General features: G+C 37.7%; 1 protein-coding gene across 2 annotated transcripts in view; it reads right to left on the minus strand.

Moving 5' to 3' along the window:
• Positions 1-2809: 2809 nt before the first annotated feature.
• The window catches only part of LOC133872943 (myosin-8-like), a 28880-nt gene continuing 13470 nt past the window's right edge, over positions 2810-18219 (minus strand). Inside the window, exons 15-38 of one of the 2 annotated variants that reach the window (XM_062310623.1) lie at positions 16457-16583; positions 16191-16361; positions 15076-15207; positions 14866-14975; positions 14508-14568; positions 14058-14235; positions 13751-13956; positions 11472-11591; positions 11099-11197; positions 9196-9408; positions 8906-9045; positions 8603-8732; positions 8426-8500; positions 8140-8310; positions 7348-7494; positions 6780-6959; positions 6168-6299; positions 6009-6079; positions 5820-5919; positions 5523-5579; positions 4309-4365; positions 3907-3987; positions 3628-3710; positions 2810-3370 (exon numbers count right to left, since the gene is read on the minus strand). In XM_062310623.1, the coding sequence (XP_062166607.1) occupies positions 3256-3370; positions 3628-3710; positions 3907-3987; positions 4309-4365; positions 5523-5579; positions 5820-5919; positions 6009-6079; positions 6168-6299; positions 6780-6959; positions 7348-7494; positions 8140-8310; positions 8426-8500; positions 8603-8732; positions 8906-9045; positions 9196-9408; positions 11099-11197; positions 11472-11591; positions 13751-13956; positions 14058-14235; positions 14508-14568; positions 14866-14975; positions 15076-15207; positions 16191-16361; positions 16457-16583 (2956 nt within the window). In that variant the 3' untranslated portion in view covers positions 2810-3255. Of the gene's footprint in view, positions 3371-3627; positions 3711-3906; positions 3988-4308; positions 4366-5522; positions 5580-5819; positions 5920-6008; positions 6080-6167; positions 6300-6779; positions 6960-7347; positions 7495-8139; positions 8311-8425; positions 8501-8602; positions 8733-8905; positions 9046-9195; positions 9409-11098; positions 11198-11471; positions 11592-13750; positions 13957-14057; positions 14236-14507; positions 14569-14865; positions 14976-15075; positions 15208-16190; positions 16362-16456; positions 16584-18219 lie in introns of those variants that run through there. The other variant, XR_009901093.1, reaches the window with a different exon arrangement.

Raw genomic sequence — 18219 nt, forward strand, 5'->3', positions numbered from 1 at the left:
ATGTATGAGATATGAGATAGGATGTACATTAGGTTTATATTTTAAAGGAAATCATGATGGTATCTTTAAACCGCATCCTTAAAGGTAAGAAGATTATTCTCGTAGAATTTTTATTATGTGAAATTCCGATGACAAAAATTTATAAGGCCGGGGAGGATGTAATACCCCAGGTTGTAACAATCTAATAGGAGGATTTATCAGTGGCCTTAATAAGTGGATTTTCAGTCATTTAAAATTTGATTATATCTCCGTCTCTCAATTCGACAAAGTGTCATTCAAATTGCTCCCTCGATCTCTGACTGAGGATTCAAAGCATAAGAAACAGTGCAACTCCGCAATTATTCTCTAAGTCGTGTGGATCACAAAATGGATCTATGATTTCAAGTCCACTGTCTTGGCTAAGGAATTACTTTTCTTGTTCTTGACCGTCTTCAATCTTCAGCGAAAAGCTTCATGTGATTTCAACACCGATGCACTGTGCACTGGCCGACAGGCCTCTTGACAATTCCAGTTCCTAAGACCAAATAAAAAAAACCACAGAGGATCTAGTCTTTCATATGCAAAGTAATTAGTAAGTTTTGACTCTCTCAAACGGTTTTCTCTTTTTCTTTTTCCTGGGTGAGATTGAAAGAGATTAATTTGAGCATTGTTGAGGAAAAAAAACACCGCTTGCCCCTTCCCTTGTGCAGTGTGAAGATTTTACAAATCAAATCAATAACTCTATTGTCAGCATTGTACTTGGTTTTTGTAAAAACTATAACCTTTACTTAACAAATAGCATGACAGCATGTTGAAGAGTCCACAGCGTGTTGGTGAGTCCATGTTTAAAATTTTTAAAATATTTGACAAGAGTCCTAAGGTCATCTCCAGCATAGGCTACTTTAGCTGAAATGGATAAATTTAACTTTTTTGCTCTTTTCTCCTCTCTAGCAGAATGGCCAAAGTAAACTTTTTCATCTAACATTGAACAGTGAATAGGTAGAGTTGCCTATTAACTGTTCACCCAAGTCAAAATTTTTTATTAATATTTTCTCTCTCCCCCCTCTCCCTCTTCGTCCCTCTCCATCGATCTCTCTCCGTCATCCCCATCTCTCGGCGATCGGAGATCCAGATGTTAGACTTCTTGCCGAGGTAGGAGCTTATTGCGGAAGCGACGGAAAACGACGGTGTCGAGGACATTGATGTTGTCAGGGGGAGGCGAGCGACGCATCTGGGCGTTGGCCAGGTGGAGCACCAGGTGCTCCCGCTGGTTCCGCACGGCTCTGATTCCGATGGGTATGATGTTGTACTGCTCCGATTCCGCCAGTGCAGTCCGCGACTGGGCCGGAGAAGGCCGCTGCCGATGGCTCATGGCATAGGGGAGATCTAAAAAAAGATGGGGTTGGCCGGTTGTTAGGGATGGGGACGGATTAGACGGAAGAGATAGAAAGAAAATAAAACAATTAAAAAATATGACAAAATAATATTTTAAGGAAATGAAGAGTAGAATAAAGTATATTGTTTGAGTGTTTTTAACTGTTGGAATAGCTAAAATAAATATTTGTAATTTTTGAATCGCTACTTTAACTTTATCTGCTGGAGATGGCCTAAGAGTAGAAAGCTATATCCATTAGGGGTGGGGTGAAAAGTTAACGTTGTCGGAGCCATGATATTGAAAATAGTGTTTTTATAAGGATGGTAGAAAAAACATTGGGGTTGCCAAAGACCCTCCCGTAGGTCCGCCCCTGCCGACAGGGGTCTGTATGACTCTGTCTATCGGTACGACAAAGCATCAATCAAATTGCTCCCTCAAAGCATAAGCAACAATGCAACACCAATATTCTCTAAGTCGCGTGGATATTGAAATGGATCTTTGATTTCAAGTCCAATGTCTAGGCTAAGGAATTACTTTTCTTGTTCTTGGCGACTTGGCATTCTTCAATCTTCTATGAAAAGCTCCATATAATTTCAACACCAGTGCACTATGCACTGGCCGACAAGCCTCTTGACAGTTTCAGTTCCTAGACCAAAAAAAAAAACACAGGATCTAGTCTTTCAGATGCAAAGTAATTAGTAAGCAATCTCTGACTCTCTCAAACGGTTTTCTCTTTTTCATTCTCCTGGCTGAGATTTGGCAAATCAAATTAGTAACTCTATAGTCATCACTGTACTTGGTTCTTGTAACCTTTGCTTAACAATCCACTTTTATTTTTTTTAAAAAAAAAAAAAACAAAAAAAAAAGAAGTAGAAAGCTGAAACCATTAGGGGGTGTGAAAAGTTAACGATGTCGAGGCCATGGAATTTATAGAAATTAATATTTGGAGTTGCCAAAACCCCCCCCCCCCCCAACTAACACGTAGGTCCAATCTTCTTCTTCTTCTCTTCAAATGGCAAACATTTTGCATACTGGCTTCAAGTAGGGCTCGTTGCGACCTCCACCCTATCCTCGCCCAAATAGATGAAGGTTTGGATTTTTCTGTCCAAGGCCAACCTAAGCTTTAAATGCAATCCAACCTTGTTAGGTCCAGAAACCTACTTTAAGCAAGAAGGTCCCATCTTTCTTTCTTTCTTTTTTATTTTTTATTTTTTTTAATATATCCTGCAAGGACCCTGCTAAATAATTTGGTATTTCTAGAAATTAATAATCCCGATTAGACACAAAAGAATGTTTCATCAATATTAGTTTCATATACAGTATTGAAGTATAGATCTTAGCCTATCCCTGCTACCAAAATATTTCATCCTTTAATGGAAATAGCTTTACATTGCTGTTCGGCTGTGGAAAACTTACAAAGCATACAAAACTCCTTGTTCAGACCTGTCTCACAAATGAAGAAAACAAACCAACTACACTATCTCGACATATTCTGTTGCTTTGTACATTATGTGGGGGACTGGAACAGCACTTAAGATCAGCTCCTCCCACCTCACTATTGATAATTTTCTTCCCTCTACCATCCCTACAAAGAATGCTGGCCCCGGCCAAGTGACCCATTACTAAGAAAAAAAAATGAAAGGAAAATGCAGAAGAAAACAAAGTGCACTCAAGAGTAAAACCTATCCCTGCCCCTTTAACTATCTGAACCAGCCTAATGAACTTTTACATTTCTATTTTGAATAATATTGAACTCCAGGGCAGCGGATGTCACAATGAAGGGGGAAAAATATAAAAAAAGGATAAAAAAAACAAAAATGGGGGGTGAATTTACAGTGTGGCATTGACCAGAGTCGAATCTTCAGTCAAATCTTTGACAAAATGCTAAAAGAACCACGGCCTTAATCCTGTAAAAATTGGAAGGCTGGATTCTTCAAGAGTTCTGCAGGAGGCCTTATATCAGAAAAATGCTTCTCTTGAAGGGAACAGGAAATGTCGTCAACTGAGAAAGGATTGCTGCATTCAAAAACCATAATTACTGGGAGTTTGGACATCAGTTTCTACAAATTTTCTTTTTCCCTCGACCAATTGATTCATTCTAATAATATAAAATGGAAACACGGGAGTACTGTCATTTTCAAATATGTGCGTGTGGCCGTGTGGGTGTGGGTGTGGGTGTGGGTGTTTTGTCTGTCTGTGCGCATGAGTGTCTCTATCTTTATTGTTTTAACCAAAAAAAAAAAATCTACAGTTAGAATTGTTTGTATGTAAACCTGGAATTATCATCCAACAAAAAAGAGTTGCTATGATCATTATTGGAGTCCTCTGTCATTAGAATCTTCATGCTGGAAATGACCTGCACAAATAACAGGTACGGCACCACTTTAATAAGTATATATAAAGTGGTTATTTTCTCTAACCTACACATGCGTGTGCACGCACATATATATACATACTCACAAACACCACATTAATAACTATGGAAAAGGAAATAAAATATCTTGGAGCAATTGGAAAACAATATTTTTATCAATTTGTTTTTCTTGACTTACATCTGGTGATACACTTCGAGTGTTGTAATTGTCATCCCAGTATTGTGTACATATTCTGTAAAGCTGGTGAACACTCAGGATCTGAAGACAGCAACCAATAATGTGTGAGGGAAACATGTCCAAAATATTTCTAAAACTGCAGCCTCGGTCTATCATTTTAAACTCCAAAAATTTACAATTCCTTTACAAAAGTAAAACACTCCACTATTATTCAAGAAGCTTCATTATTATATTAACTTCAAAAGACATGCTTTACTCCTTTTCTTTTCTGTTCCTCTTGTTAACTTCAAGTATAAACAAAACATGCTGGTTTCACGCTCAGTTTAGTATTTGGCTTTTCTTCGGACCAAATCTCAATGAAGCCAATAATATCCTGTGACTGTGTGCACAAGAGAGACTTACAGGACAGAGGTCATTTGCAATTTCGTCGTAGGAAATTCTAGACTTTTGGTGTATAACCTGCAGACAAAATGTTACCCAAATTAAGTTAGCGTTGACATATCCATTTCAGTGAAAGTAGTTAGTAGTTAATGCATAATGTTCATATTTGATACCACCAACAAAAGCAAACCTTTTGTTAAGGAAAAAGGCTCATAACCATGTGAAATTGCATTAATAAATGTATTCCCTTACAATGCCAAATACAACTTAAGATCATGCCTACTAAAATATTTAATATGAGAGTTATAGATGGTCATAGTGAGAATGTAAACATGACAAGAGACTCCACTTTTTTGTCTCGATCTACCAATTATACAGGAAGTTCCAGACAAGGTTCCGAAGTGCTGGGAACAGTAGCAACGTAAAGTCATACCCATTATATTAAGGTGATTAACCTCCCTTAGTTTTGGATTTGCAACTTTTGATGAATGCTTCACAATACAGATGTCAACAATCCAGTCCAGGCTTTAAGACATCCTAAACTGATCCAAAACACTAACCTCTTCATCTAAGTTCTAAATGAAGACTACAAACAATGAAATGACAGATTAACCAAAGCAGACTACGATGACCTATTTTCTTATAAGTAGCAGATGACAACTTCTCCACATTCAATGTAAATTTTGAACATGTATTCTCCCCTAGAATAATGAATGCAGCAGTTGATAAGCCAGCACGCTCTTATGACAACAACTCAACAACATCAGTTCCACACCTCTGTCATAATAGTTGCATGCTTGACATCATCTTTTCCTTTGTTTTCAAAAAAACAAAATCCTTGAGAGACGGGGAGAGAGTGAGATCCACATGATGATTATCGATGTGTTAAAAGCTCTAGATGGAAATCAAAACATTTAGGAATAGCTTCACGCCAAAAATGTATCAAAACATACAAGGAGTTGGCAATTCAAGAGAAAAATCCTTCTGAAGAAGGATGAACTTTCTTTGGACCATATGTGGAAAAAGTCAATTGCAAAGCATTTTTTAGGAGATTATCCTCAAAACAAAACAGAGGAAAATTTTAGATTAAATGTTAAAAAGAATATTAGACAGTGGTAACACACAAAGAAGAACAGAAGATAGATTCGTATTTGGGAATTTATAACTAGCAATTGAAAAATCAATTACACCAATTTCAGAATGTTACTGAAAAGACTTCCAGTATAGGAACACACCAAGAATCCCACTGCCTGCCTTGCATGTTTGAGTTCATCCCATGATGAGCCAGCATACTGCAACAACAGGAACATCAAACAAACAATAAGAAATACAATTTTTCTTTTTTTGGAAAGTTAGACACCCACTCAATGGGTCTTGAACCCATGACCTCACTCTACAACCCATGAGGAATGAAGTGTTACTTAAGCTACAGCTCATTCAATGCTATTACCAAGATCTGCCAAAGAGGAAGACGGAGGTTTAAAAAAGTGTCAAAATGCAGCCTTTTACTGGTCACAATACTGAAATAGTACCTCTTCTGTTGCTTGGCAACACCATAGTTCTAATTCAGCCAACCCAGACTTCACATATTCCCCATTGCTGAATGTGCAGCGCTCTCGACGAAGGAGAAGGCTGCAGCAGCAAACAAGAATGCATCCACAAGTTATACTGACAGCTTATAACTTAAAAGATATCCACACACACACAGAACATGAACTTACCTATTAAAGATCTGTACATTGATAAATGAGAAAATCTGAGAGAATATCTTCTGAACAAAAACTGGAGGCACCTGAAACAAAGTTGACTATAAGTTCATGATGCATCAAAATTCAAAAATAGGATAATAATTCACTTTGTTGTCAAAAGTAATTCCCTACACAATTTTCTTTTAATGTACAAAGAAGGTCATCAAGGCTCTCAATGATTCTGTGCCAGGGACTAGCTGGGCCACTATTGCTATTAGACCGTCCAGATGATTTTGAAACACTTCCTCTTGATGTTCTGGGTGCCTGGAATGTCAGATAACAGAAAACTGGTGTTAGAAAATCGCTAGTCCAAGATGTAACTAACCAAACTAAAAAGCATATAGAACTATAGGCAAGTAATACTCAACACTAAAATGCCAATCAGTGATACGTCAATACAGCAAGGGTAGCTGGCATGTTCACCATCTTATGTACCAAAAATATACAGAAAACTAGAACAGACCTAGCACAAAAGTCATGCCATGTTTATGGCCAGGCATAATGTTTTAAAAAAATAAGCTAAGACAAGCAATCCAGATTCAGGGAAAAAAAAATATGATGATCATGTGATGTGAACACAAATAAACTTTGAATTCACACTAAAATCATGTACAAATACAGCATTAATTGTCTCAAAACGTTTAAACCTAAAAAGCCATAGCAACTGAAAGAATATGAAAAATCATTATACAAGTCATTGTACAGCTGTGGAACTGTGGTGTTGGAAAATTGAGTTTGTCATACCTGGATACAAGAAGGAACTATTTGTAACATGTCCTTCTTCATGTTCTCTCGGATAATTCCATATATCTTTTCCACATATGCTATAAGCTGCTGCTTAAAAAGCAAAGCTGGATATTTCGCCTCGACATGACGCACAATATCCATTGGACCAACAGAAAGATTGGCTGAAGAACGGAAACCCTGGGTAACAACATTAACGTCACATAATATTTTTGCATGACCATTAAACTGTCATCTTGTGTGTGTGTGTGTATATATATATATATATATAAGTAATGAAATGCATATCAAAGAGCGCAGCGAGGCACAACCCTAGCACATATAGAAAGTATACAAGAGAACGCCCAAGTAGAAGATGAAAAAAGTATAAGAAAATCATTAAAACTAATCACTAAAGGAGCTAAAAATGCAGCTGTCCAAATAAAAAGAGAGTAAAAGAAGAAAGAATGTATATATATGTTAATGTGTGCAAACATGCATAAACACAAAGGTACACAAAAACACATGCACACAAAAACCAAAAAAAAAAAAAAAAAACAATATTATAAATAAATAATCATTTAAGTACTTGGGTCATCCTCCCAAATAATGATGTCCGAGCAGAAGGCTTCCGCATTGCAGTTCCATTGCTGGCTGTTAAACTCCGTTGGAGCAAGAACAACAATGTAGATGTGTTGGTTAACCAATAAGCCATAAGATTGTTGTTATCCTGGTTCTGCAAGAAACATTAAAGGCAAGCTCCATGTTATATTTCAGTTGACAAAATCATTAAATTTAATCTTGGGCAAACTACATTTACCCCCTCCTACAATCATATCAATTGCAATGTACCCCCCAAACTTAAAAAGTTCCAATTGACCCCTCAAACAATTAGCCCCTTTCACCTAACTCCCTGCCGTTAGGACTTTTGGTTAAGTTGAACGGAAAACGCGCAAAATGTCTATTATGGTGAGATGTGTAAAAATACCAAAATACCCCTGAAATGTATGAAATACAAAAATGTCTTTAAACTTTTTAAAATATATATATATTTGGAGGAGGTCGTGGGTCTCCTCCACATGGATCTCCACTGCCATGGAGGCCCACAGCGCAGCAGGGCCATTGTAAAGCCCCCGCTGTTTTATTGATTCACTACTCTCTTTAAACTTTTGAAAGAAAGAAAAAAGAAAGAGGGAGAAGAGTGTTTCTGTCTCAAGCTAATAAATTGAAAGTTTTAGCAATCGAGAATCATTCCAAACCACAGATTTCTAGGTTGAATGTTCTCCTGATTACCCTCCCACAGTTTGCCACACTCAATACTCGTCTGATCTCTACATGTCCAAGAAAAGAACAACAATTTTTCTAATGCATATCAACTCACCTCTATTGCAGAGCCAATCAACTGAATAAGGCGATCAAATACACTAGTTCTTTCTGCTTCAAATGACCTCCAGTGAAGAAGACATTTGTATACGGTAAATGCCCCAACTGGTTTTCCTTCACTAAACCCAAGATCTTGTGTAACACATTTGATAAGAGCATCTATACTCTCCTGCCCCAGACACCAATAACAGAAATGCATTTAATCTCGACACTAATTAATTTAAAAACTAATTAATTAATTTTGTAGTCAACAAGAAATCACTTTTTTTTTATCAAGTTCATACATGCTGCCTTTCTATTTGCGATCTCCTCAAAGACTCTGTACCAATTTTTATTGCTGGTGGAGCACTCTGTGGTTCCTGTAGAAAGTAGACTCCTTCAGGAATATATAACAAGGGTAGATAACAATAGTTAAACAGTATATAGAAGTAACTCTCACTGGCTTTATTTTCATCACTTACATGATAACCATTTTGCAGAGGTGTTGTAATTGCTAAATGTTCTGACATTTTTCTAACAGGTGAATTTAATAATGCTTGTTGATGCAGCATTTGGTCCTCAATTTCCATGTCAGAAAGTCTTTCTTCAAGTCTGAGAAAAGAGTTAAGCAATCATTAAAATTAAAATAATCTTTTAACCATGAATCACAATTCAGAGCATAATAGCTAAACCCAAGCCAATCAAGAAAATATCCAATTGATCCAGCTCCAAAATAATTCACACTTGAAACCAACTGATAGAGGTAGAAAACTCGGAGTAAGAACCTTTGCATGGCAGTCTTCAATTCAATTATCTTTGACTCTGCCTCCAAAGCTTGCTTCAACCGCTCTTCACTAATCTTGTTTGTTTCTTCGTACTTCCTCTCTGTTTCATCAATTTTCTTTTCCAGAGAGTTTACCAGAACCTACAAAGTGCCACCGCCAGGAAAATATCATCAAATGTGAAAAATCCTAACACATCCACATCCATAATTACTCATTTCAGTGCCTCCAATCAAAACCCAAGGTCATTTTCCAGAAGCAACATAAACATACTATAGTTTCAGAAACCTTACCTTGAGCTCTTCATTTTCAGCAGCAAGCTTATTGAACATTTCATGGTCAATAACAGGAACCTCAAATACAACTGGAACCTGTTCAGCAGTTGTCTTGGCAACCTCAAGTTCCTTCATAAGTAGTTCTTTAGTTTCTTGAAATTGATGTTGCGTCTCTTCTAAAGCAGACTGCAATTTTCTATTTTCCTGTGTTTTGGATTCTTCAAGGTCAGCCTGCATTAATAGATACATCAATTAGAAACAAGCAAAACAAAATAGTTTAGAGTTTACAAGGTCACTGTAAAAAACACCACATTTCTAAGTATCATTGTGATTCTTTTGACACTATTTCCTTAGTAAAAGGTCAAAATAGAGGTAGAAGAGAACCATTTGGAGAGGTAAATAATGCGTCATTATTGACAGAAACAAAATGTACAAAACATAGAAACATTTTTAGAAGGCCGAAACCATTATGTTGTTTTTACAACAAATACAAATTGTATGCAACACAGACAGTAGCCTAAGTTCATATTAGAAGTGCACCCCTTTTCACACTTAATTGAAAACAGAAGGTTAGAGGATGCATCCGAAAAGCTTCAGTGGTACATCATTTTTTTTTTTTTTGAGAAGTAATTGGAGTGTGCATCAATATTTTTTTTATAAATAAATTTAATCTTATTGAAAGCGTAAGGCGTCCCTAAGTACACTGAAAGTATACAAAAGGAAACACCTAACTAAGAATAGAAAAACGAACAAGGAAATCAGCAAAGCTAATTGATAGTGGTGACAAAAAAGCCACCGTCCAAAGATACAGCGTATGAAAAAACGAAGCTAAAATATCCTCCATAGAACTCTCCAAATCTTCGAAACACCTAAGATTTTTTTCCTTCCAAATACACCAAAAAATGCAGATTGGCACCATCTTCCAAATCGCAGCACTCCTTTGCCTTCCAGACTTTCACCAACAGACAAATAAATCGGTAACTCGGCATAACCCAAGAATACCAAACCGAGTAAATATGTTATTCCATGAAGCAATAGCCACATCAGAGTGAAAAAGAAGGTGGTCCACATATTCCTCATCTCTCTTGCACAAGCAACATCTGTCCACAATGATGATATGCCTCTTCCTGAGATTGTCCACGATAAGGATCTTGCGTAGGGCTGCTGACCATGCAAAAAAAGCCACCCTCGAAGGAGCCTGAGTCCGCCACACACTCTTCCAAGGGAAGTGTCTACCTTCAGAGCCAGCCAAGGAGCTGAAGAAGGACTTGACTTTGAACAAACCTTTCTTGAAAGAGACCCACCAGAGCCTATCTACACGATCTCTACTCACCATGGCTGAGTGCAACACTTGGAAGAAGGAAGCAAAGACACCAACTCTCAATCATGACCCTCTCTAACAAAGCTCACGTTCCATTGAGTAGAACCGCCCAAAACCTCCATATTATCCGCAACTGAGGCATCCTTCACCCGAGCAATACCAAAGAGATCAAGAAAAACTTCCTTCAGAACTGTATCCCCGCACCACAGATTGTATCAAAATTTTGTCCTAACCCCATCCCCACCTCAAATCTAGCAAAACCAGAGAAAGTCTCCCACCCTTTCCTGATGTTCTTCCACAACCCCACTCCAAAGGCACCTACAGGCTCACAACAAGGCTCTAACACCATGTTAAAGCCATCCCTTCACTCTTTGGCCTACAGCATCTTTTGAACATAGAGGCAACTTATCATTGACAAAGAAGCATAAAAATGAATCCAGTGACACTTAAAATTGAAAGGGGAAGCCAAAGCATTGACTGGGGAAAAAAAAAAGCATTCACAGCAAAACCAAAAACTCATATCCAAATTAATTCTCCAGGTGTTCATCATTATGCTAAATTAAAATATTGTGGATTGATCTAATATATGAAAATTATTACCCTCATTCTTTTCTCCAGCTGCAGACGCCAGGTCAGCTCTTCAACTTGCTTTTCCAGCTTATTTTTGGCAGCTTGGAGAGCACCAGTTTCCTTAGCAGCCTGTGGACAGACATTTAGAATAAAAAATGTTTCCACATATGACCACTGAATGCAAGGTGAGCACAAGGCACCAGAGGAACTGAGTTTTAAAAATACAAACTTGTCATTCAAGACCAATTATAATATATGAACTTGTCAAAATTAATGGTAAATAGAACCAATATTCATATAGAGACAAATATCTTAGAAAACATCACCACGTGAAAAGAGTTTTGAAAATATTACAAACAAGCTTGCTCTCACCAAACAAAGAAACAAAGAAAAAGTTCATCACCATTTTAAGCTTCCGAAATTCTCTACGTGCAACCCTTGCTCTCCAGGCACATTGTGTGGCAATTGCTGCTTTCTTTATCCTTAAATAATGAAGGCGGGTCAAATATCTTCGGCATTGACTCTGAGATAGACATGAACACACATAGAATCAGGGAGCAAAATATACCTAAAAGACAGGAGAGGACTCAAACCAAGTCATACAATTATAAACAGCATAACAAATTACTCAGCGCTCCAGTTTTTCCACTTTTTTTCCAGCATTTAGGCTTCTCTGAATTCTTGGATGTTTTGGGCTTTGGGAATTAGTATATATTGTTTTCATTTTCTTTTTAATTTAGCGGTTTCTTCTGTATAATTGTGTCCTTGGATAGAGCCCCAATGCAATGTAATGGATCTCTTAGTTATCCAGAGTAGAAAAAATAAATGCCTCAGCATGACCAGGACAGTAACTCAATGGAAAAAAGTAGACCTTTTTAAAAGAGGTGAATCACACCAGATGTAAAGTGAAATAAAGATACTTTGGATGATAAACTTTCTTATATGTGATTTGAATGAATGTACACTGTTACTGCCAGTACATGTCAAGATACAGCGTTAAAAACAATGATATTAAATGTGGCTATAATCATAGTGTTTAAAGAGTGAATCTTGTATTTTGCCCCTACCAAAAGAGAAGAGGGCATGACTTGCAATCATTACATGAAAATTTGAAGATTGCACATCTAACACTTCCATACAAAACAAAAATACGGAATATTTCCTTTCATTTCATATGAAACCCCAGCAATAATTGTGTGATCCTTCCTTCCTTACTCTATCTTCCTTAGTTTGATAGGTATGAGATTTTTTTCTTTTCTTTTCTTTTTTATGACGTAATACAAATTCGTTAAAACCGCAGAAGGTTGTAACCTTAGTACACAGGAAGTATACAAGAGAACCCCTAAGATATAGAAAGAAAGAAAAAATCCAAAAACTCAAAAAAAATTAGAAACAGTCACACTATTCAATGCTATTCTTCATGTATAAAGGGATTGTAACATCAACTTTAGCTCTAACTTCACAGTCTCACTTTTATGCCTAGTAGTGTCGTGGATTTATTGAGGGGTTGGGGCACCTTGTTGGGTCGTGGTCCTGTTTTCCGTATTTGGAAGCAAGTTCCTTTATATGTTTTGTGGGGCTTGTGGCGTGAGAGAAATTCTAGGCTTTTTGAGGATGTGGAGGTTTCGGTTGGGGCTCTTTGTAGAAATGTGCTTAATATGTTATATCTTTGGATGTCGGCACATAGCCCGGGTAGTTTGTTGTTCGTCAACTTTTTACTTTCTTGTTCTTTTCTTTCCTCTGTTTAGGGGTTTTTTTGTATATTTCTTGTGTACTAGGATTGCGCCCCTCTGTGCTTTTTAATGAATTCTTACTTATCAAAAAAAAAAAAAAAATCACAGTCTCACGATCCTCAAAGCTTATTACATTCCGCTCTCTCCAAAGACACTATATTAAGCACAAAGGACCAAACTTCCACATTTTCAAAGCATTATAGTTTCCTAATTGTCCCCTCTAACTCACCAACAACTCACTCACCCTTCGAGACATAACCCCATGCAACACCAACCAACTGAAAAGGCGCACTCCACAATTCTATTGCAACCTTACAATGAGGAAGAAGGTGATCAATAGACTCCCCACATTTCTTACACATACAGCACCACTTCCACCACAATAACATTCATCTTTCATAAATTATTTAAAGTTAAAATTTTCCCTGAAGTTATTGTCCACACAAAGAATGTCACTCACGAGGCAGCCTTAACATTCTAAATACTCTTCCAAGGAAAAGGGGAACTTACTAGAGTATGTAACACCTGACAATAAGACTTAACTTCAAACAATTTTCTTTTAAAAGGAATCCAACAAATTTTATCCCCACCTCCTTGCCTTACTCTAAGAATACAACTCAAAGAAAACAAAGACCACTTCAACCTCCCAATCATACACGGGTCTTGTATAGAAAATATTCCAATGAAAGAAAGCCCTTATGTACTGAGGATATGCAAAAGATTAACCCAAAATAATCAAAACATCTAGAAGTTCAAAAAAGGATAAATCTCGTAAACAAAACAAAAAAAAAATTGACACCCCCATATGAGACAAGAAAGAGATGAAATTAATTAACATCAATAGGCATCCTGCTGACATCATTCCAAATATAGAAACAAAACAAAAAACTAAACATATAGAACATTCAGATAATAATTCTCCTACGGTTGGATAAAAATTTATATTTACCTGGATAACAATTGCAGCTCTTGTCCGCTTCCTCAACCTAAGCTCATTACAAGCAGCCATCCCACGCATACCAGTCTGTAAACAAACAGCTGAAGAGCACAAATTCTTATAAGCATGCCTAGAAAGATACATGCGACAATGTCTCTGGATTTTCAAAGAAGCGCCTTCCCTTCTCAAGCTTTCATACTTCTGGCATGCAACTTGTCCTGCATCAGCTCAAAGAAAACATATTATTAATTCATACAAAAATCTCAATTGTTAGGCAACAAAACCTGAAAAGTTAATACTCTCTTGAATCACATAGTACCTCTACACAAGGCTTGGATTTGTATGGCAGACAGCCGCAACAAGATGAATCTTTTGTGACACAAATATGAACGAACTTTTCTCTGGATGATGCTTGCCGATCTCCCTAAGACCTCACTTCGGTAACCATCTAGTTCTGCCATTTGACCTGCTCTAAGAAACACTTTCGTCTTGCCAATCTGCAAAAGAAAGGGATCAAAAAATTGTCAGTCTGACTCCTGTGAGCTTAGATATGATGGGATCCTGTGAGACACAGCAGTCCACAACAGCATGAATGCATGTAGTTGCAATATAATAATGCAACAAGAACAAAAAACCTAGGCAATGATGGTCTGCCAGGCATTTTCTGCATAGGCAATCCCCAAACCACATGCAGAAAAGGAAAATCTAAAATTTGTTAATATTGAAATGTTCGAGCAGCACAAAGAGCACTGAAATTATGATCTTATACCTGATAGCCTTTAAGATTCACCTTCTCAAGAAGCCTCTTGCAAGCAATAACTTCATCATAGCTGAAATGAATAAGAATTTAGAGTTTGTGGAGTAAGAATATGTGACACCCCAAAGAGTTAGTCCCACATTGAGAAGATAAATTGCACACATGGACAGGGTGGATTATAAAGAACCTTATGAGTGCTAAGTCTCACATTAGTTCCTTACAAGGTGAGATTGGGTTAAGTGATTTTAGGGAGCTTCAATTGCAACTTGACTAGTCTTTTTTGAGTTATAGCGCAAATATGACTAGCACTTTCCTGGGGTTGTTACAGAATTTAACGCCAAATCTAGTTAATAAAATGACCAGAAAGTACCTTCCATCTAAAACATCAGGTGCCAAGATGCCAAAACGACGTAAAAAATCATCAAAAGTCTTCCTAGTGGGATATCCAGCACAACTGATCCTAATTGCCTCCATGACTCCCTGAAATACGACATTTGTTAATCCAATAATGCAAGTAAATGTTGGGGAAAAAAATACTAGTGAGCCAAAATACATGAGATGAAGAAAAGATTGAACTTACCCCACAGAGGAGTTGCTGTAAAATGTTACTATTCTCAAATATGGCTGGCTTGAGAAGATTATTTGGCTTTACACAACGAATGTAGTGTGGCTCAGTGGCACTCAGTATCTCAAGCAAAGCTTGCAATTGTTGCTATATAAAATACACAATGGTTATGATAACTGAAAATAATACGGGAAAGATTTATACTGCATTGCACTTGTCAGCAGGGGCGGAACTAGGATTTGTTATGTGGGAGGACAAACTTACGTGGACGTGGCGGCAGTAATGACGAAGGGTTGAACTTTCTTATCAAAAGTGTGTTAAAATATTAGCTAAATGATTAAATTTTTTATTTTTTATAGCTTTAAACTTTTAGAATAATTGATAATTTAATGTGAACTCTCCCTAATCCTGGAAAATTGAAGGTATTTCTTACTTATCACCTTCAAGTTTTTAAGACAAATGGTAATTTGATCGACTTCCCCCTATCCTTGAAAAAATAATGGTATTTTTTGTACATGAGCCATGTATAATTTCATCCCAATCCCATTAATGTTAGATTACAAATAAAATAAGATAATAAGTGTGAAAATTAATAATCATGAAATGATAGTGAGTTTGTGCACTACTTGTTTGCAAATACTACTTTTCTTATTAAAAAAATCACGGAAATCAGGTTCAAAATTATGAAGTTAAAGAACATTTTGTTTTTTTTTTCTTTTATAATATTAAGTCTATCTTCTTCTTTCTTTTTCTTTTTCTTTTTTGAGTTTCCCTAGGTTTTGCATATACCCAATAACCTATGAGTAATACCTTATGAGTTATGGGAATAGGAGAATAGAGGAGAAGGTAGGAGAAAAGACGTGGCAGGGGAGAAAAGACATTAGCAGACTCCCAAAAGTAATTCTTAGGTGGTAGGCCTGCGAGTGCTGAGAGACAGGAGACAAAAGACAGAACTATTCACTCCAAAAGAGAAGAAAAGACATGCCGGGGGGACAAATATTAAATATTGGAGGGACGCTCCTCAATAAAACCCCCTAATAACAGGGGTTTAAAAAACTTTTGGGGGGACATTCGTCCCCTCAATGCTGAACGTGGGTCCGCCCCTGCTTGTGAATACAACAGAAACATACCTTAAACCGAGAACCCATTGATGAGAACTTTGATGATTTGGAAGATTCTTCAGCTAAAGGTGGGAACAAGCCTGAAACAAAGGAGCACTTGGAATAGCTCAGGAGTGCTTGATGCTCCGCAATGACATAGTCTTTGTTCTTATCGAGGAAGAGCTCAGTTTGATACGTGACCTTTTGAAAAAAGTTTACAAAATCAAAAAAATATATATGTTACACAGTTATTAAGCATGTTATTGAGAAAGCCTAAATGAATTTCAGATACTTACATCACCAGCATAATGACAAATGGTGAAGCTACTACGTGACAACTTTGGCTTGCTAAAGCGTTTATGGTCTTTAAAAGTTTGGTAGAGTTTTTCTGCAAATGTCTCATGTGTTGATCTGGGAAACATACTACAAAGAAAAAACAAGGGCTACATCACATGCCACAAAAAAAAAAAAAAAAATATATATATATATATATATATATATATATATATATAGGAGGAGTGCTTTAACAAGGGCAGTGAAAGTGGGAGGTTGGGTAAGCTCGGACTGGTTTCTGGTTTGAGTGGAGAGGCAGGAGACGGCAGGGAGGTAGGGGAGCAAGGGTTAGAAAGTCCGAAACAGGCAGAATTTGAGTTTGGATTGGGAGAGATGGCAGTACAGTGCAGGGGCCTAGAAATGATTGAAGTGAGTGGTAAGGTGGATGAGGTTATGAGTGATCTTGATTGTCGGGAGAAGGGTGATGGGGTTAACAGTTTAGCCTTGATGACTAGCACAGAGGAGAATCTGGGGGATATTGAGTTGCTGGAGGTTATGCCTTTGGTAGTCTTGGAGAAGGATTTAGGAGTGGAGTCATCGGATTGGGTGCTTGAGAGAATTAGTGGTTTTTGCAAAGTTGTTGGAATTTCTTGTCCAGGCCTTGAGGAGAAGATGATGGAATTGTTTAATGGTATTGAGGCACAACGGTTTTCTGATAGAGTGAGGCAAAACAATAATAGTAGTACTATGGGGAACCGAGGACACCGTGAAGTGAAGAGGTTAGAGTGTTCGGTGAATTATGATGGGAAAGGAGGTCAATCGTCCAGGTTGACTAGGAAGGGGAGGGTAGGCAATTGCTTATGCTGAAGCCAAAAATAATTTCTTGGAATGTGCGGGGCATGAATGAGTTTGAGAAAAGAACGAAGATTAGGGGGTTGTTGAGGGAATGGAAAGCAGACATTGTATGTTTACAAGAAACAAAATTGGAGTTTATTACCAGGGAGTTGGTTTATAGTGTTTGGGGCTGTGCTTATGTGGATTGGGTGTATTTGGGCTCTAGAGGGGCTTCGGGAGGTATTTTGTTGATGTGGGATAGAAGAGTTGTTGAGAAGTTTGAAGAGTATGTTGGGAGATACGTGGTAGCCTGTGCCTTTCGGAATGTGTCAGACTTTTTTGAGTGGGGTTTTGCGGGTGTTTATGGGCCTAATGATGATTGTGATAGAAGAGGCCTTTGGGATGAATTGGCGGGTGTGAGGAATATTTGGGAGATGCCGTGGTGTATGGAGGGGGATTTTAACGCTGTCCGGTATCCGAGCGAAAGAGGGGGGGAAGGGAGATCTACCCATGCTATGGTTGAGTTTTCTGAGTTCATTTTTTATCAGGCTCTCATTGATCTTCCCTTGGTTGGGGGGAGATCCACCTGGTCTAATTGCCGTTCGTGGTCCAGAATAGATCGTTTTTTGTTGTCTCCAGATTGGGAGGAGTATTTTCCTGAGGTTTCTCAAAGGCGTTTGCCTCGGGTTCTATCGGATCATTATCCTTTGCTCTTGGATTGCGGCATCGGTAGACGAGGCAGGGGGTCTTTTAAGTTTGAGAATATGTGGTTGCAAGTTGATGGTTTTGAGGAGTTGGTAAAGGGTTGGTGGAGATCTTATGGGTTCGAAGGGTCGCCTAGCTATGTGTTTGCTCGGAAATTAAAAGCTTTGAAATTTGACCTTAGAAAATGGAACGAGGAGGTATTTGGAAATGTAGGGGCTAATAAGAAGAAACTTGAGACTGAACTGTG

Source organism: Alnus glutinosa, chromosome 1 (genome assembly GCF_958979055.1).
Source record: "Alnus glutinosa chromosome 1, dhAlnGlut1.1, whole genome shotgun sequence".
Classification (NCBI taxonomy): domain Eukaryota; kingdom Viridiplantae; phylum Streptophyta; class Magnoliopsida; order Fagales; family Betulaceae; genus Alnus; species Alnus glutinosa.